Source organism: Podarcis muralis, chromosome 12 (assembly GCF_964188315.1).
Source record: "Podarcis muralis chromosome 12, rPodMur119.hap1.1, whole genome shotgun sequence".
NCBI classification, from domain to species: Eukaryota; Metazoa; Chordata; class Lepidosauria; order Squamata; family Lacertidae; genus Podarcis; species Podarcis muralis.
The window spans coordinates 45,248,318-45,274,754 of NC_135666.1; the positions used below are offsets into that span (position 1 = coordinate 45,248,318).

General features: G+C 42.7%; 1 protein-coding gene across 5 annotated transcripts; it reads left to right on the top strand.

The window, feature by feature from the left end:
* Positions 1–4,256: 4,256 nt before the first annotated feature.
* Positions 4,257–26,180, top strand: CNOT10 (CCR4-NOT transcription complex subunit 10). Of its 5 annotated transcripts, none has more exons than XM_028750209.2 (19): positions 4,257–4,534; positions 7,727–7,821; positions 8,310–8,471; positions 8,824–8,974; positions 9,446–9,588; positions 10,027–10,113; positions 10,778–10,861; positions 11,803–11,920; positions 12,302–12,451; positions 13,899–14,101; positions 15,946–16,067; positions 17,040–17,216; positions 18,032–18,112; positions 22,694–22,807; positions 23,350–23,480; positions 23,958–23,993; positions 25,219–25,346; positions 25,578–25,653; positions 25,885–26,180. In XM_028750209.2, exons 1-19 carry the CDS (start codon positions 4,513–4,515, stop codon positions 26,037–26,039), a joined length of 2,235 nt encoding a protein of 744 aa, XP_028606042.1. In that variant the 5' UTR covers positions 4,257–4,512; the 3' UTR covers positions 26,040–26,180. The 5 variants fall into 5 exon arrangements, with proteins under 5 accessions (XP_028606042.1, XP_028606044.1, XP_077772475.1 ...); XM_028750211.2 differs by having other exon boundaries at positions 4,258–4,534; positions 18,035–18,112; XM_077916349.1 differs by lacking the exon at positions 4,257–4,534 and adding an exon at positions 5,106–5,175.
* The last annotated feature ends 257 nt before the right edge of the window (positions 26,181–26,437 follow it).

The window sequence follows — 26,437 nt, forward strand, 5'->3', positions numbered from 1 at the left end:
ACGATGTTGAAAGACAGATATCACTCAGCTCTAGTCTGTTTTTTAGTATACCTAAAATCCTTTGCTTATTAGGGGCTACCCCAAGTTTTGTTCAAAAAATTGTTTTGCAGAGGTAACTACCATAGAGATCAAAATTTTCAAAAGTAAGGGGTCCATGGCTTAGCTTTTGAAAAAGAGGGGGTCCTCAGTAATTAGCTGATTGGGAACCACTGGTGTAGGAACTTGAGAGGCTTGTGAGATCCATGCTGTTGAGCTGGAACAACCAGCTCAAACCTCTTCACACGCTGAGCTTCTCAGGTAAAAAGGAGAGAGGAAACAAATTAAGTAGAAATTGATTACTTAGTTCCATGGAGAGGGGAAGTGGACATAGCTAAGCCTGGCAGGACAGCTTACTCTATAGTATTAACCCCTTCATGTGTTATTTAAACTTAAGAATGTTGTTTATTTGCGGAGGGTTATTCCACATACTCCAGCTGAACAACTTTGAAAGTACCACTGAGCATGTGCAGAGAGACCTTTACTCACCACTGGTGATTATTTTGAGACCAAACACATCTGGGATTAAGAGATCACAGGGTTCCGCTGTCTGGAGCTTCAGTATGTCAAGCAAAAGCTCATGAGCAAAATTTAATTGTCCATTATACCAAAACCTAACCCACATTCTACTCTACTGGCATGCACTGACAATTTACCATGCAGAACGTTACCGTGAGGCTTTTTTTACTCACTCCTTGCCCCAGCTTGCAATACTTATAAAATATAACAAGGAATTTCATGATTCAGTTGCCTTGTTTCCATCAGTCCTGACATAAGACATCTTTGGGAAAAGGAAGATGCTTACTGGGAAAAGGGAAGCTTATTGGTTGTCTGGTTTTCTGAACACAGAGCCCAGGAGAATTGCTTCTTCAAGAGCTATTAGCTGAGCTTTGCTTAAAGCTGCCTTAAAGCTTTGCTTAGAGCTGTCTTGTGGTTACTGTTGACTACTACTCAAACGCTAATTGTGCTTTCTGGCTCATTTGCAACGTGAATGGGTATTTTGCCTTTTTTGTGTGATGGCTAGAATTACCTGCTACTTATGCTCTGAAACAGCACCTGAACTGGCAAACTGGTATCCCAGGCTTCATATAAAGGGAACCCTGATAAGGTACAGTAAACCAAACAATCTGGTGTCCCTCTCTCTTTGTTCAGGTGGTCTCCTGCCTTCTCTAGTGAAATTTGAAGCACAAAGCTGCTTTCAGGCAACGTGGCTCAGTAGCTCACTTGACTTTACTACCCTTGTCACAGTTAATGGGATTTGTGACATCGTCCGATGTTTATTTCTTGACTCCTCTTTCCCGACCCCACCCTTCTGTAATAAACATGTATTCAGGAAACCCAGGAGCCTGACACCCCAACACCACAGGTCTTCTGAGACAACCCACACATGCCACACACAAATATGTACGAATGAGCCATTAAAATACAAGTACAGTTAGCTGCATATTTGATATGTTATGTTCAGCTATAATACTAAAAAGCTTTTATTTACCTGTTGGTTGTTACAATTTAAATGGTATGTTAGTTATTTCGCAGTCCGAAGCATGCACCTTGACAAAAAAAGTATTGGAATAAATATGTGAGGAGTAGATCTGACATTTTCAGGATATACAGTACATATAAAACAGAGGCACAGCTCACATGCACACATCATCCATTTAAAGCATTTGGCTGTTCTCTATGAATCCTGGGAATGATACTTTACTCCTTTCAAAGTTAGAGTTCCCAGCACCCTTTACAAATTACGGTTCCAATTATTATTTGGGGGAAGCCATGTGTGTTAAATGCATGGTTTAGATGGGGGAGGCACTATGAGAAAGTGAAAGGAATGATAAGGTGGCAAGCAGAGGAGTGACAGTCACTTTACCACCATATTCCCCCCCCCCCAATATGTATTACTGTTAACATGGGTGGACCTACATAAACATGGACTATGACTGATAATAATCCATCTGGGAGTGGGAAGAAAGATGAGCTACTTGGGACCCTGTTATAAGTGGTTCTTCACGAAAAGACCTTTGACACACTTCCAGTGTCGGATTGCCAAAACATGTTATGCTCCCACTTTTGTTTCGGTGGCATGGTTTCTATCTTGGAAGTGAATTCTGTGTCTACATATGCAGGATTTATCAGCAGTCACATGGTGTAGGATCTCAACTCTGCAGCAGCCTAGACGCCAGTTATTGTGTTCAATTTTATAGACACCATTGGACACAGAGGGTTGGGGTTGGTTTTTTTGCACCTACCCATGTATGTCTTTTAAGACAAGCAGATAAATGCCGTTGGCTACAAATAACGTTCAGATAACATTAACATTCAAATAACATTCAAATTCATACCGATGTTAACATTAAAAAGGGTTGTTGAAGTGCATTAAGCTGCAGCACAATGCCACCTAGTGGCAATAGTCTTTAATAAAACGTTGCAAATGTGCAGTTCAATAATTTATTCATGGTTCTGTAAGCCATGAAGATAATATTATCTGAATAAAGCACTGTGTATCAAAAAACCGACTGAATCGTTTCAGTTAAGATTTTGAGTTTGGGGTCTCTGGTAATGTATCCTAGAAGTAAAGTGTCGGTTCAGATGCAGATTTAACCACAAGTACAGCTGTTTTTGCAGTTACACTGTACACAGTTTTAGTATACAGACAACACACACTGAGACTATCTTGGTGCTGGGGCTCAACCCTGCCTTAAAAGCTATATGCTCTGTTTGGGGTCAGGACTAATACTAATAGTGGGAGGCATCTAAATAAGCTGGTGTGCCTGCATAAGGAGCTTAAAGATGAGCTGAGATGTACGAAGGATGTGTATAAGAAATGGAAGGGGAAATCACAAAGGAGTAGCCAACAGTTGCAGGGTGAATGTGAGGTGGACTAAAGCTCAGAATTAGCTCAGGTTTGCACGAGAGGTTAAAAATAATAAATGTTTCTTTGGCTATGAGGAAGAAAAAGCAAATCCTCTGCCTGGAGAAGATAGAGAAATGCTATTAGATAGAATTGCTCAACAGCCACTTTGCCTCTTTCTTCACCCAAAAGGAAAGCAATGCCCAATCTGGTGATAACAGAATAAATTATGTCAATTGGGAGCTGCAGCCCAAGATAGGAAAAGAGGTGGTAAGGGAACAGCTAACTACTTTAAATGAATTCAGATCTCCCAAGGTCTGATGAGCTGCACCCAAGGGTATACTAAAGGAGCTTGCGGATGTAATCTCAGAGCCTATGTCTATAATCTTTGAGAATTCTTGGAGAACAGGTGAGGTCCCTGCAGACTGGAGGCAGACACAATGTCCCCATCTTCAAAAGGGTGGGGGGAGAAGACTCGGGTGACTACCGACCAGTAAGCTTGGCATCGATACCAGGAAAGGTCCTAGAACAGATAATTCAACAGTCAGTCTGTGAGCACTTAGAAAAGGATACTATGATTACTAAAACCCAGCATAACTGGCCTTCACCGGATGTGCTTGGTCTCACTTGTCCTCTTCTGTCCCAGGTAGGGTTGTCACTTGCCACCATTATTCTGGCAAGATACAGGGCAGGGTGGGGCAGTTGGTGGAATTTTTTTTAAAATCCGGTTCTGAAGTGACTTCAAAGCAATCCATAAGGGATCTATTGCAGCCTAACAGGGTGGCCCCTCTGGACTTTGCTACGCACGTGCACATACAAATGAAATTTGTAAGTCTGTCTACCCAGAGCTTAAATACCCTTTCAAACACATGCAGTTGGAGAGGGTCCCTAACGGGCGGCAACCCTAGCCCAGGCGTGAAGAAGTCAGGCTACGATTGTGTGACTGTTACAGGGGAAGAGAGTGAGCTTTTCACAGAAACTCGGGCCTGCCAATGCGTCCCATCGAATTGGGAGGGACCTCAAGAGTCATCTAGTCCATCCCCTTGCCATGCAGGAATCCTGCCCACAGCTGTCCAGGGGTGGACTTGAACCACCACCAACCTCCTGGTTGTGACCCACTGCGCCACTGATGGAGTAATTTGGAGCAAAAGAGAGGCAGGAAGTAGGGCTAAATTCTGGCTCGAATTGCCGGGACACGGCCGCCATATTGACTCTTGCGCGCCCGCAACCAGATGAGTCGCCGCCCCTCCTCCTGAGGGAGGAGGCCCCGTGGCCCCACCCTCTTATGCTCCTGCCCTCTAGGAGACGTCGCAGGCGTGCGTGCGTGCGCCACCAAGCCGCGGCAAACGAGAAGACGCCACCGGCCTAGAAAGGCCCTCCCGCCTCACCCGGAAGCGGAGAGGAAGAGAGCGAGCGCTGCTCGGCGGAAGCTGAGGTGGGGAGTATAAAATAGACTCCCCCCCCCCCTTTCATCCGCTCCTCTTCTTCTAGCCCGGCGGTGCTGTCGCAGGAGGCGGTCGAGTCCACCTGAGACTGCGGGGGTGGAGAGAGAGAGAAAAGAGAGAGACACGGCGTCTTTTTCCTTCCCCGCCTTTTAATAAGCCGCGCGCGAGTCTTGAGCAGCATCCATGGCAGCGGACAAAGGCGGAGGTGAGGACAAAGCAGGCGCGGGCTGCCTCTTCGGGGCTGCCTCGGCTGTTTGCGGGGCTGCTTGTTCTTCCTCAGGCGGAGGGAGGGGGGGGGAAGAATAACCTCCTTTGAATTATCCCCCTTTCCTCCGCGGTTCCTCTGCCTCCATTGGGTGGGGCGGAAGGGGTGCCGTGTCTACCTCCGCGCGGTTCTGGAATGTAGGGCCGGCGGGCGGGGTGAGGCGTCGCCTCAGGAGCGGGGATGCGAGGGGCAGCTTCGCCTAGTGGTCGCTGCCGCCGAGGGAAGAGGCTCAAGTAGCGGCTTATATCCCGCCTCCTCTTCCCCAGCCCACAAGGGGAGTAAACAACAGCGAAAACATGAGGGGGCCCAACCTGGCAGTTGAGGTTCCTGCATTTGGGGGGGGGGGGTTGGACTAGGCGACCCTCTGTGGTTCTGTACTGTTACAGAGGGTCCCTGCTGTGTGGCCTAATGGTTAGAGTGTTGGACTACAGCCTTGGGGGGGGGGGGGGACAAATGCCTCACTCGGCCACAAAGCTCTCTGGGGTGAGGTTGAAGGCTTAGCCTACCTGACAGGGTTGCTGAGAGGATGGAGAGGAGGGGCACCACACGCACCACCTTGAGGTCCTTGGAGGGTAAAGGCGGTATGTAAACGTAGTAAATAAAGCAGAAATAAATGAAAGAGCTCCTTGTGAGAGGGTGATGGCAGGTGCACTTGATTGCATTTATATTCTGCTTTTCTTCCACTGTGGATGTTCAGGGGGCAACTAATAGGGCTGAAAGAACCTGCTGCCGGGGGCTACGCCGCTGCCCCTTCCCAGAGAGGTTGTGTCAGCTGGTGGTCAACAGCTGTTTCTGATACAGTGGTACCTTGGGTTACATACGCTTCAGGTTACAGACTCCGCTAACCCAGAAATAGTGCTTCAGGTTAAGAACTTTGCTTCAGGATGAGAACAGAAATCATCCTCCGTCGCCGCAGCAGCAGCAGGAGGCCCCATTAGCTAAAGTGGTGCTTCAGGTTAAGAATGGACCTCCAGAATGAATTAAGTACTTAACCCGAGGTACCACTGTACATATGTATATGTGTGTGTGCGTATAAAACATGTTTGTTTTGAACTGCACTGCGTATCGAATTGTGGTTTGTTTTTCGCTTCATACGCTCTTGTGTTTTGTATATATTGTATCGGTAGAAATCTTGTTTGCTCATTTGTAATTATTATCATGAGCTGCTTTGAGCTCAGTGTTGCTGGAAAAGCGGCATGCGGGCATTCGATCAAATCAAAACATGACCTGGGAGTCTCCCTGTACATCCTCTGTGCAGTGCAGCACTCTTATACCTTGGGGGGGGGCATAATGTAAGGGACACAATGAATTAGCCTGGGCTCCAATGCTGTTACTCTGGTGGCTAGCCAGCTCTCTATCTGAACTGATAAATGTGCCTGAGAATCCTCTGACAGTGCAGTGAGGTCAGTCCCTAGACCCAGTTTGAGGACTCGGTTGAGGTAGTGACAAGATGCAATAGGTATTCTGGCGGGTGCCATTGTGCCATAATAAAACAATCATTATTATTTTTAAAAAAACACTAATAAAAAAACAGCCTCTGGGAAACCAGTGCAATGGCAACAAAACCAGTGAAATGGCATCAGCAGCATGGGCAATCAAATACTGTATTTTATTTATACCCCAGGTTTCATCACCAAAAGATCCACGAAAAGGTACAATATAGTAAGAAGAGGCTTGGGATTCCAGCTTTTTTCCTGCAGGTGAAAGAGATAGAGCTGCAGATGGAATGGGACTGACCAGTATACAGAAGCAGCTGTTTCAATGATCTATAATAGAGGGAAGAGTTCTCAGTGATCACACAGTTCACACAACTTTCAAAACAATAACATATTGATCTGGCACCTACAGGCTGGCATAAGAGGAATCTAGCCAAGTTTTCTTAAAGCCTGGCTAGAACCACTGTTACACCACTATTTGATATGCAATGTGGTGACACAGAGCAGAGCCTCAGCTGAAGTATGCAAGTAGGTCTCAACTAGGATCTGGGAGGAGGCAGTCCCTTAGCTATTCACGTCCTAAAACTTTTAGGACTGTAAAGGCCAAAACCACGGTTTTGTATTTGAAGCTAATGAAGCTGGTATAATATCAGTATACAAAAATAGAATAAAATTGCTAATATGCTTTTCATCAGTTGGAAGCGTCAGAACACTTCAAAGGCAGCCCCAAATAGAACACATTGAAGTAATCCAATCTGGTTGTAACCAAGGAATGTGTAATAGAAGCCAGAATGGCCTTTTCCATCAGAGTTCAGCCTAAACTGGGCAAAAACGCTTTAAAGATGAACTTGGATTTTCTTGTGGACTTTGTAAGGGAAGAAATGTTAGACTTCACTTTTTATTAGAACTTTGAGGTCCACAAACGAGTCATTTGCAAAATACAGGCTCAGGTGTATGCATGTGTGCTAGGAATTAAGGAGCATGTCTCTTTGCACATGTCAAAACAAAATAAAAAAAATCCTTCCAGTAGCACCTTGGAGACCAACTAAGTTTGTTATTGGTATGAGTTTTTGTGTGCATGCACACTTCTTCAGAATACAATAACAAACCTAGTTGGTCTCTAAGGTGGTACTGGAAGGAAATTTTTATTTTGTTTCGACTACGGCAGACCAACACGGCTACCTACCTGTAACTAGATCTTTGCACATGCTTACTGCAGAAATTTGTGATCCCTACCAGAACCAAGCTGACAAGTGCTTTCACTTAGGGAAAACCAAGAGTGTATTTCTAAGTTTTCATTTTTAGCTGTCTATTGCAAATAGCTTTTTAGTTGTTTCGGCTGTTGATGTGTTGGGAGTTCGATATACTTCCCAGCTTAACTGCAAATCACCCAGACATCTCCCAGCAAATCTGATCTACATTCCACCAAACCCTTCTGTAAGGTGCCAAGCAAGCCGCACTGTTTACCCAAATACTTAAGTTTCTCATTGACTTATTTATTTCAACCTGCTGTTCTTAATGACATATACCTGAACCTTTAAAAGCAAGGATTCAAAATTACAGAATTCAGTATATTCTCTCAGAAAAAATATGCTTGGAGCACAAGCAAGAAGAACACAATATGATTTAAGCTTTTCTTAGAATGGTTTGAAACTATGCTTGGAGTTAGCTGTTGTTTGAAACACTTGTGTTGCAGATCAGGGAGCAGAAAAACATGAAGCAGCAGGCACATCATCTGGGATTACTGATCAAGAGAAGGAGCTCTCAAACAGTGCTCTGCAAGCATTCATGGTAAGGCAATTCTTGAGAGAGCAAATATGTATGTCATACACATGTAGTGTGATAGCTAGTTTTTGGAAGCACAGCGTTTCCCATAGCAAGCAAAATGTGGAGCTGGTATGATTTTGAAGAGCAGCTTATTTCACACCATAGGCACTGCTTCTTGTAAAGAATAAATTCAGACATCCCAAAAGGTATAGAAATACCTCCAGCCTTTAGTCTGATGTTTTTGCAGCGGAAATGCAATTTGATAGATCTTTCCACACTAGCAATCCTTTTAATATTTTGGTTTCTCCATAGTTCAGGCAAATATTTCCCACCGAGGTAGGAAAAGGAGAAGGGCGGAAGGATTGCACACATGACTTGTTCCAGATTGGAAAATGTGACATCTGCCTGTGCTCCTCTGTAAATTAGAAGCAGTGTTTTGGAATTCTAAGCTGGGTTTTGATTTTTAAAATGTGTCTATTTAAACATTGCCTTTTCAACTGTGATCCTTGCAGGCTGGCAACTATGAAGCTTGTCTGCAACACCTTAGCTGCTTGCAAGAAATTAACAAGGATGATTACAAAATAGTTTTGAACATGGCAGTAGCAGAGTTCTGTAAAAGTAATCAGACGACAACTGACAACTTGAAGCAAACACTTAATCAGCTGAAAAATCAGGTATTGCTTGCTTGTTTGTTGTTTCCGCCCTCTTTTTTGTAAAGAGTTTCTTGTGATTTGCACAAATATTTCTCGTCCCTCCATAATCCTGCAAAAAGTCATTTCCAAAAGGCAATGGAATCTTGAAGACCAAAGTAGATACTGCAGGAAGTTCTTTCTGTTCTTATTTCTGTTTGTAAGTAAACTGTCTTCTTGTATTTGGTACACTCTGGGATGCTTTGGGAAATGGCAATAGCAAGTTACATTTTCACATAGACCAGTGTGTAGCACATACTGATTTAACAGTGCTTTTTTTTATTTGGTCATCAATGTAGGAGTGGGTAAAAAAAAGGGCTGTGTTTTTATCCCCCAGGTTCATTCAGCTGTTGAGGAAATGGATGGATTAGATGATGTTGAAAACAGCATGCTTTACTACAATCAAGCTGTTATTTTGTACCATCTTCGGCAGTATACTGAAGCAATAATAGTTGGAGAGAAGCTTTATCAATTCATAGAACCTTTTGGTAAGTTGACAAAGGTAAAAGGCTCCTGTTCCAATCTCTCCTACCTCAGATTTCATGCAACTTTTGCTTGATAAAGCTAATTTGTATTCATTATATTTAAAATTATATATCTAGTCAAGAAAATAGTTCAAAATCAATTGAACATATTTTTCTCTTATGCATATAACAATAGTATAATCACAGGAGCAAATATGTAGCTGCCTGTGTTCAGATACCTCTTCATATGCACAACTTCAGAAGTTTGCAGAAGCTGTTGTCTAATTATGTGCACTTGTATGACTAGCTTTAAACTGAAAGCATTAACAAAGTCAGTATTTAAACCAGAAAAGTATTGTGGTGGTTGGTTTTCATAAGTAATCCTTAATGTAAGTGTGAAAATCACCTGCATTTGGGACAGAAGTTTAGTATCCTCTTGAACTAGTTTTAGCAAACACTATCGAGGAAAGGACTAAATGTTATTTTGTCTTCTAGAGGAGAGATTTGCCCAGGCAGTGTGCTTCCTGCTTGTAGACTTATACCTGCTGACTTGCCAAGCTGAAAAAGCCTTGCATCTGCTTGCTGTATTGGAAAAAATGATTTTACAAGGTGGCAACAACAAAAATGGGAAAAATGAGGTAGGTCTAGGAGAATATAGAGGAAATGTAGTAATTTAAGAGTGCTTGTCAAGCTAAACATTAATTGGCCTTTTGAAAAAATGGTGGAATTTAATATAGTTCGGATTTAGAACTGTTCACATTAATAAATAAAGTTACTTTTAACAGCATAGGAATCCTTTATTTTAGCCAAACTGCTTTCTGGTGGACTCTTAACAATTGGTGTTATGTTTTATTATATTTTCACACAGGTGTTGCTTTTGAGAGTCACGCCTGCCATCTCATGTGCTTTTCTCTGTGACTGTCTTTGTGGCAATGCCTTCATTAGGTTGATTCATTAGGGTTGGAGGGCTACTCCTTCATGAGATGCTTCAGGAATTATGAAGTATGCGTCATGTAACACCCACAATCATCTGCTTTAAAATCTGACACTTGTTTCATCTCTCAATTTGTGATCAGACAGGTAATAACACTAGTAAGGAAGCTTCCAATCACAAAGCTGAAAGTGGAACCCTGACAGAAGCTGCTAAGTCTAAAATACACCAGGTAAGACTAAATATAGAAATATATATTTCCATTGCACAGTCATTCCAGTGTATATAACTGTAAGAGTAGCTTTGTTGTGTACTGGCCTGTGTTAGATACAGCTCACAGCAACTATTTTTTTCTGGCAAACATTGTGCTCAATCTAGTCACTCTGATTGTGGAAATAGTTGCTGTCCTTTGTTATCAATATCCATTTGCGGGTCAGTTCACAGCAAGTTTCTCTGCATAATTATGTACCCAGAAGGTATTATTACATGGACAAAATAGGCAGCCACCTAGATGTGTGAATTAGTCTTTAGTTTCAATAATTCAAATTGTTACCCCTATTTTGCAAGCATATAATACAGTTCTAACCTTTTGCTTTGTATATCCTTTATGAATGAAATATACTAAAGTGTAGTATGGATTTTCAGATGACCCTTAAACAATGTTGGTGTGCTATTTTAATTACCAATTTAATTTAGCACACAATTCCTCAACTGTGTTAAACCTTCAAATTATCTTCAAATATTCGATTTTGAACATAAACATGTTTTAACCTTTGTTCAGCAAATTGTGTAATCATGGCATGTCACTGTATATTGTTCCCCAAATACAATAATTAATTTCTGAGTAGCTGTTGTAGTTTTATTTCACTTTCATGAGATCGCTTATTCATTAACAGTATAAGGTGCGAGCCTATATTCAGATGAAGTCTCTGAAAGCATGCAAGAGGGAGATAAAGTCCGTTATGAACACCGCTGGAAATGTAAGTAACCATAACTGTTGGTTTAAGTCACATGTTTGTATTTTTAAAGAAATCATTCATTCATCATAGCATTCGATGGACAGATCGTAATGTGGAAGGGAGAAATTGGAAATAAAGCTTCTCTTTTAGGATTTGAGAAAAATGGACATAGTTGGGACTTCTTGAGTCCCAACCTGATTCTAGATTGTTAATGATAGAAATATTCATCTAGTTTATAAGTCTGCGATAGGACTTGGCAGTTTAAGATAGCTTTATAGGTGATGATTGATTTTGTGGATTCTAATGTTTCATTTAAACATGTGAACTTCTACTCGGTTGGGTTTTAGCAGCAGAATAAGAGTTCTAAAAGATCCCCCCCCCCATCACATTTCTTCAAAGAGGTCAGTGCCCCCAATACTTGCCTCCCAGTTCTTCCATTACTACCAGCCAAAAAGGGGGCGGGGCACCAATACAGGACTGGTCTCCTGGTGGCATTGTCACTGCCGCTTAGCAGGGCAGAGCAACAACAAGGTTGGGTGGTATGAGTAAACCAATGAGAGCACCTGATTGGCTCAGCCGGTCCCCCTTCCCTTTCAGCCTCCCTGCCTTGCACCCATAGTGGTGCTGCTTGGGGGACATGACCTTCCTGCTGTCTCTCCCCACTGGCTGCTCTTGCTTCCAGCTTCACTTCCCTGCATTTCTGAATTCCTTTGGAGTAAGTTTCTCTTTTGTAGCTATTTTTCTTAAGCAGCCTCTCAATTTTATGACTCCCTGCTTATGTCAGCAGTCCTTCAGGCCACACTGCAAGTCCTGCTTGGACTGGTAAGTGATGGCTTTCTGGCTGATGGATGTGCAGTCACTTCTGAGCCTGCTGTTTCTCTCATGTAGATAACTGGAGTATCCATCCACACTAAATTTCTCCTTCAAAGTACGAGTAACCATGGATTTTGTTCTCTTTACAGTCTGCTCCTTCTCTCTTTCTGAAAAGCAATTTTGAGTATTTAAGAGGCAATTATCGGAAAGCAGTAAAGCTGCTGAACAGCTCAAACATCGCAGAACATCCGGGATTTATGAAAACAGGTACCTTAAACTTATTATGTTTGCAAAAACAGGGCTTCATTTCACATTTTAATTCCCTTTCCTTGAATTGGTGTAAAATGCTTGTGTGGACAGGAGTATCTCTAGTAGATTTCTTCCTATATACATAAAAATGTAAGGCTGTCATCACACAGCCCCCATTGGAAAATTTGCATGAACTCATAGGAGGGGAGCAAAAGAGAATGCGGGTTTTAAAATGGCAGTTTTGAAGAACAGCAGAGGTTTCAATAAAGCAGGAATAGAAGGATACAAAGGAGCTGTGAGGGAATGAGGGCATTGGCGAGCAAAACGAGCAGGGCAGTCCCTGTGGGCCTTTAAAAAGAAATCAAAATCCAGAATTTCATTTATTTATTTTTTTCTTAGGTGAATGCTTACGGTGCATGTTCTGGAATAACCTTGGGTGCATCCATTTTGCTATGGGGAAACACAACTTGGGAATTTTCTATTTCAAAAAGGCCTTGCAGGAGAATGACAATGCTTGTGCACAGCTTGGAACAGGTGGCTCCGACACAGGTAAGGTAGACTAGTAATAAAACATGCTGCAGCGATAGCAAATTGTATTTTTATGGACCTATAATATAAGCATGAAATGGCTCCCTCCCACAATTGAAATACATCAGTATAGAAAAACTACTTAATATGTGACTTCTTAATATGTAGAATTGTATTTTCCAACCTACCGTATTTTTCGTCCCATAGGACGCACCTAGTTTCTTGGGGGGGGAAATAAAGGAAAAAAATTTCCCCTTTATTTCCCCCCCCAAACCAGGTCGGGGAAACCGAACCAGGTCGAGGAACAGCGGGATGGCGGTGCTGCGTCTCCCTGCTGTCCCCCGAGCTTGTGGGGCTGGCCAATGTTTGTCCGGCGCGCGGGGCGCTCTGCTTCAGGGCGCCCCGCGCGCCGGGTGGCAGGCTGCTATCTGCAGCCTAGGCAGCCCTGCCGGAACTCCCGCAGGGTTGCCTAGGCTGCGGATGTGTTCCCTAAGCACCGGGCGCTCTGCTTTCAGCGCGCCGGGCGCTGCGGGAAGAAGTCTACTATCCGCAGCCTAGACAGCCCTGCGGGACCTCCCGCAGGGCTGCCTAGGCTGCAGATGTCTTCCTGAAGCCTGGAGAGCGAGAGGGGTTGGTGCGCACCGACCCCTCTCGCTCTCCAGGCTTCAGCGAAAGCCTGCATTCACCCCATAGGACGCACCCAGATTTCCCCTTCATTTTTGGAGGGGGAAAAGTGCGTCCTATAGGGCGAAAAATACGGTATTTTTCCAGCTAGACCACATAATGCAAAAAGTAGAGCCTCAGTTCTTCCAAATGTTTAAATAGTAATCAACTTAGTGCATCACCTAAATTTATAAAGGAGGTAGTCAGACTTTATATGTATTTTAAGTACCTGATAGACTCCTTACAAGAACTGCATGAGAAGGAAAGTGGGGAGAGCGCATTCATTGGCCTCACCTCTCTCATATCTCTGGTGGTCATGCTACTGTTGCACATGCAAGCTGCTCTCTAACGTTTTGAGCCCTTGTCTAAAGTTCTACCTCCAGCAGCCCTGCTTACCATAAGCAAATAACTGAGAGATGCAAAGCTAGTATGTATGGAGTGCACAAGATATATTGGGTTCCTTGAATTGGGAAATTGTCATGGCATGAAGAATTGACCACATTAGTGCAGCCTTAACTCAAATAAAAACAAGGGTTTTTTTGGGGAGGGGGGAGAATTTGACTTGGTCTTAAGTGACAGGATTCAGATCCCTACTTTCACTATGAAGTAATTTGTGCGTCCAAGTCACTTGTTAAAATATGATTATCTATGTCATGAAGGGGTTAGTGGCCGTGGTAAAGCAGTGATTATATTCTAGTTTTGGTTAGCTCCAGTGTGACTTGTCTTTGGATACAGGTTAATTTAACCTATTCCTTTTCCAGCAGTGTCCTTTTTGCACTTAATGTTATCTGATTCTTTTTCACAGGTAAAAAGTTCTCAGGACGACCAATGTGCACCTTGTTGACTAACAAGCGTTATGAGTTGCTGTATAACTGCGGCATTCAGCTCTTGCACATTGGGAGACCGCTAGCTGCTTTTGAATGCCTGATAGAAGCTGTCCAAGTTTATCATTCGAACCCTCGTCTCTGGCTAAGGATAGCCGAATGCTGTATAGCTGCCAATAAAGGAGTAAGATGAACCCCACAGATTTATTTATTTTCCTAATCAGAAATAGTTTAATAGCACATACATACAAAAATGCAGTTCTGGGAGTTTAATGGTTTTTTTAACCCTGCAGTCTTTTGTTACGTTCACAGTATTGTCAGCTGCTTCAATATCTTTGTGGAACAACTTGAAAATCCTAGTGAGGAGCCAGGCCTTTAAATACTCTGGGAAACTATTAAAGAGAGTTATCGCCATTTTCTTCAGATTGTTGAAAGGAGCCATTTTTTATTATAGGAAAACAACTGTACTTCTGTTTTGTTTCTTGTGAGCCTCTTTGGTTGATTTGCATCGTCTGCACATTTCAGTTTTCTGGTTTTAGAAACAGCTTCTGTGTTGTGTTGTATGGTGTGCTAGGCTTGGTTTGGACATAATTCTGGACAAGTGCTTACCATTACATTCATGAGCAGCAGCAGCAGCAGAGTTTAGTATCACATGGTTCTCTCTTCCCCATGAAGAGATTATAAGCATCTACTTTTAAGCTGACCAGAGTTACTCTTTACATCCAAACTATGGGAATGATGGTTTGCTAACATGCAAGGATCATGGGCTAAGGTTTGGTATGTTTGAACAAACCATATTTTAACCTAGTTTGAGTTTCCGAAACTTAGTTTAAATGCAGAAATGTAAGCATTTAATATTGCAGCAGTGGTGGAAGAGAGGGAAGTGGAAAGTTCACGAGCCAGCTTGCACTCACAACACTGAAACGTAGTTTAACGTGATGTCGGAAAAGGATGTTGGTGTTAATGCCTAATTAGGTGGGTGTTTAAATCAGAGTGGTTGAATTTGGTCGGTAAGCTAGCAATCAATCCTGAAATAATCTTTGTATTATTCAGGTTTAGATTCTGTGTCTGCAGAGTTGGCTTTCTGAAAGTTGCAGCCTGACCTAAATTGGTTCACAACTACCACCATACAGTAGCAAATAATAATTAACACGCACACACCCGTTCTTAACACTTTTGGTTTTGAGAGTTGAAGTGGTGTTCATGCTTCATCTTTGAAATGTATCACGAGGTTAGGGAGAAACAGGAGTGCCTTTGCCATATCCTCCAGCTGAAAGCCTGTGAGCGTAATAGCAGTGTGCTGTTGTTTTCTCTGCTCTGGTTTCTGTTGGCTGCCTGCTTTCATTCAGCAAGCATAGAACTAAAACAAATCACAGGCTCCCTCCCATGGCCGGCTCATGGGGAAGGTGGAGATCAAGACTGACGGACCCTGATTAAGGTGGGACCCCAAATATATGTTGAAACTAAAAGTGGCTAGCTGGTGTATATCATATTTCCACTTAAGTTAATATAGTGTTTCAGACCCGTTAAAAACAAATGTTTTCTGATAACGCAATGGAAACCATTCAGCATGCTCAAAAGAGCCTGGTAGAATGATGGCGATATAGGAATACAACTTAACACCTTGAGTTTGTGCAAACAAAGAGTTTTATGGGCTTTTATCCTTTTCTTTAAAAAGAGACTTAGATTTCCAGGCAGCAAAGGACATTGTTTGCTCTTCCTGGGACCATGTTAAATTGGGTTGGAACTGATTGCTTTTAATGCCAGCGTAGATTCCTGCAATGAATTCCTGAGTTGAGGTCTGACCTTGGTATTGGCAATCTTTTTTGTGGGTGTAGTCTGCATGTAAACTGGCTTGTAATAAGTATAATTGAAATTGCGACTGTGCCTAGAAAAATGGGAATATAATGCAGAGTATAAAGATGCTATGGAAAGAAGGAACATAATACTGAATAGCAGCAGCTAGAGAAAATGCCAGCCTTTATCTAATAAATATTCCTCTTGATGCCTTAAATGTTTGTTCCCTAGAGTTCAGAACAAGAAACAAAAGGACTTCCAAGCAAAAAGGGCATTGTACAGTCCATTGTAGGTCAAGGATATCATCGTAAAATAGTACTGGCATCCCAGTCTGTACAGAACATTGTTTATAAGTAAGTTGTGCAATTTTACGTTGCCGTTATCTGAAAGGGAAGTTGCTGGTTGGCTGAAAACATTTCCAAAATGCCCTTTCTTGGTGCTATTCTTTTATTTCTTTAAGTATTAATTTTCAGCCAATCGTGTGAATGGAAATGCTTTGCGTTGCAACATTTGCAAGGCTGCTTTGTATATGAGAAAAGTTATGTTGGCTGGCCCTCTTTGCATGTCACAGTAAACCGCGGTTAATGATTTCCCATGAATACGCAGGTTCCTCCCATTTTGCTCCTGTAGGGTGAGTGAGAGCAACAAACAGCGATCCCTGTGTTTTGTCCAAACTGGGGATTGTGATTGAACACTATTGTGTTTTGTTGCGTCTACCTGTGCAGCATGGGTGAAGCAGGAGCATTCTGCATGCTCATGGGAAACCATGAACTATCGTTTGCTGTAGTGTGCAAATGCTGTCCGCTGTGCCTAAAATTTGAGTTCCTCTTGCTTACGGAACACACTTCTTTATAATTGGCTATGTGGTATGAAGTGGAACCTGGACATGGAATCCAGTCAGGTGGGTTTAGCAAACACATTAGCACAATTTGTATAGCTTTGTTCTCCAAGGGCGCAGAAAAAGCAAAATTACTGCTTTGCTAGGTTATGGGATTTAAGGGGCCATCTTCTTAAATTTAGTGGTAATAATCCTGAACTATACTGTACTGTAAACCTTCAAAAAATGAGCTTGATGCTTTTTTTCTTGACTTTAAATCAGCTGGGAGTTTATTTACACAGGATTCTTGAAACTTCTCTAAGACATAATTGTGTTTATTTCTTTATAATATAGTTTATTCAGAAACAACTTAAAACAGGAATACAGTATTTCATGTAAACCAAAGCTGCTGTAGATTAAGAAAAAGATTTTGACTTCCTGACTCAAAATCCTTGCCTATATTAATATAGTACAAAGAGCATCAATATACTTTTTTCCTGTTTTCAAGCGATGGCCAGTCTTCAGCTATTCCTGTAGCTAGTATGGAGTTTGCAGCAATTTGTCTAAGAAATGCCTTGCTGCTGCTTCCTGAAGACCAGCAGGAGCCAAAGCAGGAAAATGGATCTAAAATTGGCAACCAGTTGGGAGGGAATAATGAGAACAGCGAGAACAATGAAGCTTGCAGGTGAGTGCTGCGTCAGATGTTTCTGTTGCTTGCTTCACTAAGTGTCTTGCCCACAACTCTAAAAAGAAATTTTGTGGCTGCTAACAGAGTTAGGATAATTGAATACAGAGAAAAATGGGGGTAGTGAAAAGTGGTTTGAAAACAAATGTGTTGCACGTAAATAAAATCTAGCAAACCTAAGGTGTTGCTGAAGGTGTTGTAACTATACTATTACTCTTCCTTTTTTTTGTATGTTTCTATTGGTGTGTATGTAGGGACGCGGGTGGCGCTGTGGGTAAAAGCCTCAGCGCCTAGGGCTTGCCGATTGAAAGGTTGGCGGTTCGAATCCCCATGGCGGGGTGCGCTCCCTTTGCTCGGTCCCAGCGCCTGCCAACCTGGCAGTTCGAAAGCACCCTTAAGTGCAAGTAGATAAATAGGGACCGCTTACTGGCGGGAAGGTAAACGGCGTTTCCATGTGCGGCTCTGGCTCGCCAGAGCAGCGATGTCACGCTGGCCACGTGACCCGGAAGTGTCTCCGGACAGCGCTGGCCCCCGGCCTCTTAAGTGAGATGGGCGCACAACCCTAGAGTCTGTCAAGACTGGCCCGTATGGGCAGGGGTACCTTTACCTTTATTGGTGTGTATTCCAGATATTGGCCTTTCCCCCCAGATATTAGCCTTTTTTCCTCTGGAGGCCCTCAACAGCAGCCCCTTTCCTGTTCCTCTTTTTTCCTAAGGCCTAAGCAAAAGTTACTGGTTGTTAACCTTCCAAGCCTCTCATCATTTCACATCTCTCAAGCTGTTAACATTGCTACTCACTCTCTGTCTTTGTTTCAGTAGCAAAAGCCACGAAGGAGACAAATTTGTTCCTGCTCCACCATCTTCCCCACTGAAGAAGCAAGAACTAGAAAATTTAAGGTAGGTCCTAAGATTTCTGGATGTGCTGCCAGACAACGCAGTTACAGTCTTCTGTGGGCTTCGTTTCTGAAAGAAAGCAATCTAAGTTTGCTTTCTCTAATATAAGAGAAATCTCGAGAACAAATTATTTTAGTGACATTTTATATCAACATATGCTAATGATACCTTAATGGAGGTTCTATACTGAATTTTGACCCTTTGTACAGATTCCTGGCTCCACATACATCCACCATAAAAGTTTTTTCATGTAGCTATTATAAAGCAGTAAGTTGATGTGGGCAGCCTCAGCCTATGCTGTGGAATAGGGGGGGAAGTCTGGGGTGGCCCCCACTATGGACTCTGGCCCGCCAGTATGTGACCTCTCAACAGATAATCCCACTCTAAAGAAAAAAGCTCAGAAGAAGAAAACTTGCCCACCCTTGCAGTAAGTTGTGTCACCTCGTAGAAGTTGGACAGCGCTAATTAAATTTAAACTAATTATAATTGGGAGAAATGTCCTTTTTTCTAGCATGTTCCTACAATGCAAAACAACAACAACAAACCTATAGTTACCTGAAACATACTCAATAAGCACACAAGACGTAACCGGCTGTACTTTTTGGTTTGGCACCCCTCTAGAGGTTTCACCTAGAGCAGAAAAACAGGTTAGCCCACCCCACCCCCCTCGTAGTTACGGCTCTGCTTAAACATTAGTAATTGTGAGTTACTATGAATGGCATCAAACCAAGTTTTACTCAAGAGTAGGCCTATTGAAATCAGTGAGCCTAGCATAGATGTGTTCATTAATTTTAGCGGGCCCCTCTAAGTGAAACTTAATTGAATGCCACCCCACAATCCCGCAAGTGGAAGGTTTTGGTGTAAAGGAAGTATACAGTGCCAAGGCTGTGAAAACAATCTCACATTTGACATTTCTTGTGCTGTAAAGGAAGGAAAATAATCTTTCACAATCCACTGTTGTTCTCAATTGATGAAACTTGACAGCCTGTCAAGAAAATCCTGTCATTATAACAAAAATGATTTTACTCCTACCAGAAAGGGGGCGGGGGGGGGGGGCGGGAAGCATGACAGGAGGGAAGAGAAACATTGATTTTAGCTTCTGTAAGGCTAGCTCCAGATAGTTAGGCTCCCTCCGTTTTTTCTTTTTATCTCTCTATTTTTAATCTTCTGCACAAGATGACTGAGAATAGAAGTGTGTTGTTGTTTCATGGGAAATAATAATTTTATCACTCATGCAGGCTATCCATGCCCTTGGCTACTGAGGGAGGGAGCTTTGGCAGAAAGGAGTTTTATCTGAACGTGACCTGTGAACCAAATTTTACCTTCAGTTGATGTTGTCAGCATGTTAAAAATTCTATACAGAGTGGTTGTCATGGCCATACATCAAAAACCTGTAATGGCAGAGAGTAGCAGTCCCAGTGTTAATGGATTCTCTTGTTCCATATCTTTGAACCCAGCTTAGTGACTCACCTGTCTGTCCCATACTTCTCCTAGTCTCTGTCCTCAGCAAGTGTCCTTGGAGGGGTGGCTGGTAGTAAACTCCTGCAAATTGTTTCACCTGGTCTCATCCTGTGTAAGCAGCATTGCTTGCAAATCATACATTATTATTAGTCATTACTTACATCTGAGAGTTGTTTTGAGCTTCTCCAGTATTTTGAAAGCACATTTGTTTCGGGGAGGGAATATACGGTCATGAAAAGTGTTTCAGATTAGGGCTGTAATCCAAAAGTACCTCTTTAAAGGTAAAGGGACCCCTGACCGTTAAGTCCAGTTACGGACGACTCTGGGGTTGTGGCGCTCGTCTTGCTTTACTGGCCGAGGGAACTGACGTTTATCCACAAACAGTTTTTCCGGGTCATGTGGCCAGCATGACTAAGCCGCTTCTGGTGAACCAGAGCAGCACACGGAAACGCCGTTTACCTTCCCGCCGGAGTGGTACCTACTTATCTACTTGCACTTTGACGTGCTTTCAAACTGCTAGGTTGGCAGGAGCAGGGACCGAGCAATGGGAGCTCATCCCGTTGCAGGGATTCGAATTGCCGACCTTCTGATCGGCAAGCCCTAGGGTCTGTGATTTAGACCACAGTGCCACCCGCATCCCAAGTACCCCTTTAGGCACCTGCAAAGTTTTGATGTATAGTAAAGAGTGCCAATTCTTTGCTTTATGTCTTTCACAGCTGACAGTCATGCTGAAGTATATCAACTGTAAAGATTCCCTTGCTGGAAAAGTTTCTCTTAATCCTAGTACACTGGGCTTTCTTCGTCTCTCCCTTTCTCCTACAATCACTGCCCCTGTGGCAACCATTCCTTGTGCTTTATTGGAGACTACTTCCAAATTTCTAGAGTTCATAGTCTCTGCCCAGCTGCGTGTGGAATTATAGAAAACACTGTAGAACTGCAAAGGCATTAAAACTGTGAATTTAAGGAGTTCAGGTCACATTGAAGTATTAAAACATTTTGCCCCTTTGGTTTTGATTCTGGTAATTGCCAGAAAAGAATACTTCTAAGGAAAATTGCAGTTTGATTTCAAAGCTTTATGATGAAACTATTTCCCCCCTTCCCCTTCCAAGTCACTTCAAATTCACAACTAAACTAAATTCACTTTCAGTCTTGTGCAGAAAATTGTCAGCTTGGGTGTGCCATTCATTTGTTTTAGGTACCTGCTGCATTTAAAGTTGTACCACAGTAAAACAAGTGTTACTTCTTAGTGATAGATGTTTTAATGCCCCACTGTTTTAAATGTCGCAATGGTTTTGCGGCTCCCAGTTTTTTCTTCTTCGGTCCAAGTGGCTCTTTTTGTCTTAAAGGTTGCAGACCCCTGGTCTAGTCTGTGGAGATGTGTCAGAATTCTAGAGTGGGGTTGGGGACACTTTATCTTTCCTTTGGTTTAACTGCAGATTGTCTGAGTAGGTGGCAGCCCTGACAGTGTTTGTAGCAATATTGTAAGCTGGAGGCAAGCTACTTGAGCTCAAGTTGCCTATAAGCATATTCTCTTGGTTGCATTAGCATGCAACACTAAGCCTAGTTACGCCTGGGCATGAATGATCAATGTGCTAGTAATGTATAGAGAGAAATGGGGGCTGCTTACTTTCCCCCCCAAAAAAACCCTGTTCCTGCTGCTGTGGTACCAGGAGCTAAGCCACAGTTTGGTTTGGCTTAGCATTATATCCCGACTCAGGCTCATGGTTTGTGTCCAGCTCCAAACCAGCAGTAAGCAAAAACCAACTCGTGATAGGCATGAGCCCAGGTTCAGATGTAACATGAACACATGACTTGGTTACTGGTAGTGCTGCAGCAGCAGGAGAGGGGGGAGAGGAAAAGTCACTATTCACAGTAGTGTGAATGGATTTCAGAATGTTTGTGGACATCAAAGCCTTGCTTATATACTGGAAAATGCGGGCATGATCTTTTTTGCATCAATTAGCTACGAGCCTTTACAGCCAGCTTGGTTAAGAAGCAGCGCTTCCCCCTATAGTGGCAGTGTTACTTGACTGCCCTTGATATGCAGCACCACCCTAACAGTTGCAACTGCAAATGGATTTTTTTAAAAGCAAAGTAAGATTTTGGGCTTGAAAGGATGCCTGCTTTCCTTGGCAAGCTTTCCCCCCTGTGTGTTGGGATTTGATGTGACATCTGGGCATGGAACAGAGGAAATGGGGAGGAAGCAGCAGAGCGATTTCTTACCCTGCTTGTGTGTAATTAAAGGGCATGCCTCCTGGGACACAGGCATAAAGGAACCCCAGGCCCTGCCATGAATTAACATGGCTTACTGCTGAACCAAAAGTGGGCTTGACAGTTGCCAGAAGGCTGCAGCCGTAATAGCCCACCTACTGGCTAGAGAGTTTAATGGACTCCTCTTGCAGCTCCCAAACACCAGATCTGTCCGAGACGATCCACTCACTCCTCTTTTCTGCCATGTAACAGGGTTGGATCTGTTCTTGTAGCAAGGCAAGCCAAGCCTCCTCCTGCCCTGAAGCCAGGAGAGCCTGCCTTGAACTCTGCTTTGTGAAGTGGAAAATATCCCAAAGTGCTGTGTTAAGAAGGGAGGGAGGGGTGGAATTACAAGCTGTAAAAGCCTGACCTAATACTGACATCCTGATGCGGGCCTTTTGTTTGAAGCTGTGGAATGCTTGGCTCAAATTTCAGGGAAAGAATTTCAGGACCTACTTGCGCTTTATTGAGAGGCTGGAGGGACAGCAAGGCCAAAAAAAAGCATTTCTGCTGAGGTGCCACGAGTGCCAATTGCGCAGAACCCATTTTTCTTTTTAGAGATGCTGGAAAAGCTTGTTTGCAATATTTTCATTTACTGAACATAGTTAAAGTATGTAACAACTTTATTTTATGTGATGAAGCAGTTTGCTACCTTTCCTCTTTAAAGTTCTCTTAAGTTTATTTATTAAATTTGTATACCACCCTTCATGGGTGGTTCACAGCATAAAATACAAGATTAAAAACAAAATACATAAGAACAACAAACCACCACCCCCATTTATAATAGGATAAAGGGCGTCATTCAGCCAAAGGTCTGCTTGTGTGGATTTTCTGCATGTATCAACTTTGTGTGTTTTTATTTTTGTTTTCTAGGTGTTCAATACTTGCTTGCAGTGCTTATGTGGCTCTGGCCCTGGGGGACAACCTTATGGCTTTGAATCATGCAGACAAACTTCTCCAGCAGCCCAAACTGTCAGGATCCCTTAAGTAAGCTTGCCCTAGTCTTTCTTTTACAGCACTTTTACATTTCGTTTCTGTATATAGCGTGTAGGCATGTATGACCTCAAGTTACGCCATAACTGCTCACATAATAGTTGGGATTCTTTTCATCTGTGAAGTGCCAAAAAAAATTATTCTCCCCTGATCAGTGGAAAAAATAGACCACCACATTTACACCTTTACATTTACATTTATATTTACACCTGGCTTTGAGGATGTTTTGCAATTCTGTATATTACTATAATACTAAATTGACGAAAGAGGATCTCAGTCCCTTCAGTTTTGTCTTCTTGCCCCTTCAGATTCAAAGGAGTACGGAATGGCTTTGGAAGTTGCGAGAGCTGGAATTAGGCACCTCCAGCTCCAAACAATTACTATTTTATACAAGTATACTCTTATACTTAATTTTTAATGTGGGCTTTCTTAGCTGCAGTAGGGCAGTCACTCAGAGGGAGACATCTATGCAGTAGCTTGATGTGACTTGTTGCCAGATTGACCTTTCCAACTGTGCGCGCTCTTGCTTTCTGCAGGTTCCTTGGCCATTTGTATGCTGCAGAGGCTCTCATCTCTCTAGACAGAATCTCTGATGCCATTACTCACTTGAACCCGGAGAATGTCACTGATGTGTCCCTGGGGATTTCTTCAAACGAGCAGGATCAAGGTTAATGAGTCCATACTTGATTAGAACCGGTCATGCTTTCAACTGCCTTCCTGCTGTAACTTGTAACAGCTCTACATTTTAATGCACTGTTATAAAGGCCATAGCTGCTTGCAAAGTTCCTAGAATCTATATATTTTAGTTTAAGTGCCCCTAGAATGCTGCTTCCTTTTTCTCTAATCTTAATATTGTTAACTTCAATTTTGGCTGTGAACTCTTGGAATCCCCAGCGATGCCTTAACATTGTATGCACTGTCCGCAGTGCAAAATACATGTGGAATGCAAAAACAGATTTCCAAGTATGCCTGTATCTGTATTAGTCATATTTGCACTGAATGTTGATGAAATATTCAATAACATAACCAGATTGATTGGAATGGGGGTCATGAATGATCTTTAAATTGTTGTTTGTCTGAAGCATATGTTGTGTTAAAATGTTGATTTCACTAAACGATGCATTCCTGCTTGTATTCTCCGCAGGATCTGAGAAAGGAGAAAATGAAGCAATGGAATCCTGTAAGTACTCACCTCCCTGTTTACTCTGTGTAATTACATATGTGAAATTATGCCTTAAGTGCAAGACCGGATAAAAAACTTTGTCTCTGTGCTTCCTTTACTGAGGAGCAGGGTGGGCTATAAATCCAGTAAATGCTCATGTGTCCTTTCTGCAGTGTGTTGCATGAACCCGTCAACATCGCTGCTTAAGTCCCTTACCTAATAAAGCAGCTGTTGTACCTATGAAGTACATTTCGTAGAAGAGTGAGAGGGGAACCCTTCCTAGGGCTCCCTTTTTATTTCCGGCATCACCTGATTTGTTACATATTTTAGCCTAGAGATCTTTTATTCCAATTAAGGAGCTACTTTTAAATTAAAACCATGGGGACCGTCACTCAGGGCATATGACTCGTGGGAGGGCTTGTATAATGAACGGGAAGTTCATAAATTCAGCTCTGCCACAAAGGAGAAACCGTGCATCCATTAGCTCACCATATAACCACCTTCCTCCTTCCGGCCTTGATTATATATTGCATGTTTTCAGAGCAGAGTAGCTCCAGCTGGTGCAAGCAAGTGATCCACGCTCCATACCAAAGGAAATGGCTTTGACACTCTGCTGCTGAAAATACTGATGGACACTGGTGTGCAAACAACTAAACAGTTTTCCTTTCTGCATTGTAAATATGCATCTTGAAGCTGTTGGTAATAGAAGCTCCCCAGACAAGTGGTTGTAAAAATTTGGAGATGCATATCCCCATTTCTAGCTTAAGTTTAAAGCTGTACTTGATACACCAAGCCTTGTTTTTACTTAGTTACATGGTTAGCCAATGTGGGCTTCCCCCAAAAGTGTAAGCACACAGGCTCCAGTGAAGGAGATTGTAGCTGTTTTACGTCTCCCTAATAGTTCTGCTGTGCTGCAACTTGTCATCCAAACCCAGACTTGAGGTTTAGCTCTCGGCAGGCCAATCACATGCTATATAGCAAAGGTGTATTCCCCCCTGTGGTTTATGGTTCATGGTTTATCTATGACAGCTAATCCATGAGCCTCATTTTGGATGACACACTAAGCTAAATCAAGCCACGGCTTCCCTCAAGTGTTGCAGCAGAACAACTAGGGTAGACCAGGTTGTGATCTCATGCATTTGTGCTAAGCCATGTGCAGACTGGGCCATTGGCCACTGGTAATTGCTAACGATCTTAAATTTATTCATCTTGACAAGTAATGTGTTTTTGCATCTTTTGTAAGCTGGCAAGCAAACCCCACAATGTTACCCCAGTTCTGTCACATCTGCACGGACCATGATGCTGTTCAACCTTGGAAGCGCCTACTGCTTGAGAAGCGAGTATGACAAAGCACGGAAGTGTCTGCACCAGGTGAGTCTTGTGGCATTTTCACTAGGGGAAACCACCCAAATACAACAAACTGTAATATCATGGTCCCACAAGTTGTTCTGATATTTGTCTCCCAAATGACAAAGCAATGCTTCGTTCAGAAGACGGGCAGCCACTGCCTCTAGCGAAGTTTTTTTGCATTTGCAATAATTTAAGGCACAGTCTTTCTTTCATACATTAATTCAACTTTTTATGTTTTTATTTTGGTATAAGGCTGCCTCACTGATTCATCCGAAAGAGATCCCACCCGAGGCCATCTTGCTGGCTGTATACCTTGAACTTCAGAATGGTAAGTTGCAAGCCCAACTCTTCATGAATGTACATTGCTATTTCTTGATATGTTTTACAGACTTCTACGTGAAGCCATAAGGTTTAGGAGTCTTGTGTGACTTTCAGAACCCCTACCACAGCCCAAGCACCTTGGATTATATTCGCCTGGCAGAAAGGCTCGTCTGTGGAAGGCTGCTATTTATAGAGTTTAACACAAAATCTATATTTTAAGTCTGAAATTGTTTTCTAGGAAACACACAGCTGGCACTGCAGATCATCAAAAGAAACCAGCTTCTTCCTACAGTGAAAATGCTCTCTGAGATGCGGAAGAAGCCTGTGTTTCAGCCAACACACCTGGTCCAGCCTATTCAAATGCCTGCATTCACCTCTGCTCAGAGGAAGTGAAGAAGCGGTGGTGAAAATTGGCCCTTTGAGGGACCACTTGGAAATTTTGTAATTATATATATATATAAACATTTGTGGTACCTGCATATGATGTTCTGAAGTGTGTTGGTTTGAATTTTTAATTAAAACAAAAAAACCCCACCATACTGTAGATTCATTTTATCCCTTTCTCCAGCATTTGTTCTGCTTGTCTCTTGCCTGGCTTGGCGCTTGTGATGCTGTATAATTAAAAGATACAGAGCAAACATACAGATCGTAAAAGATCTGGCTGCACTGTATGTATAGAGTAGCCCTTTGGACCGTTTCCCCCCCATCTACTTAGGAGGTATGAAATACACCTTTTCATGCTTTTGCTGCATGCCTAAGTAGCTTTACCTTGTATGTATGGTATGAGCCCA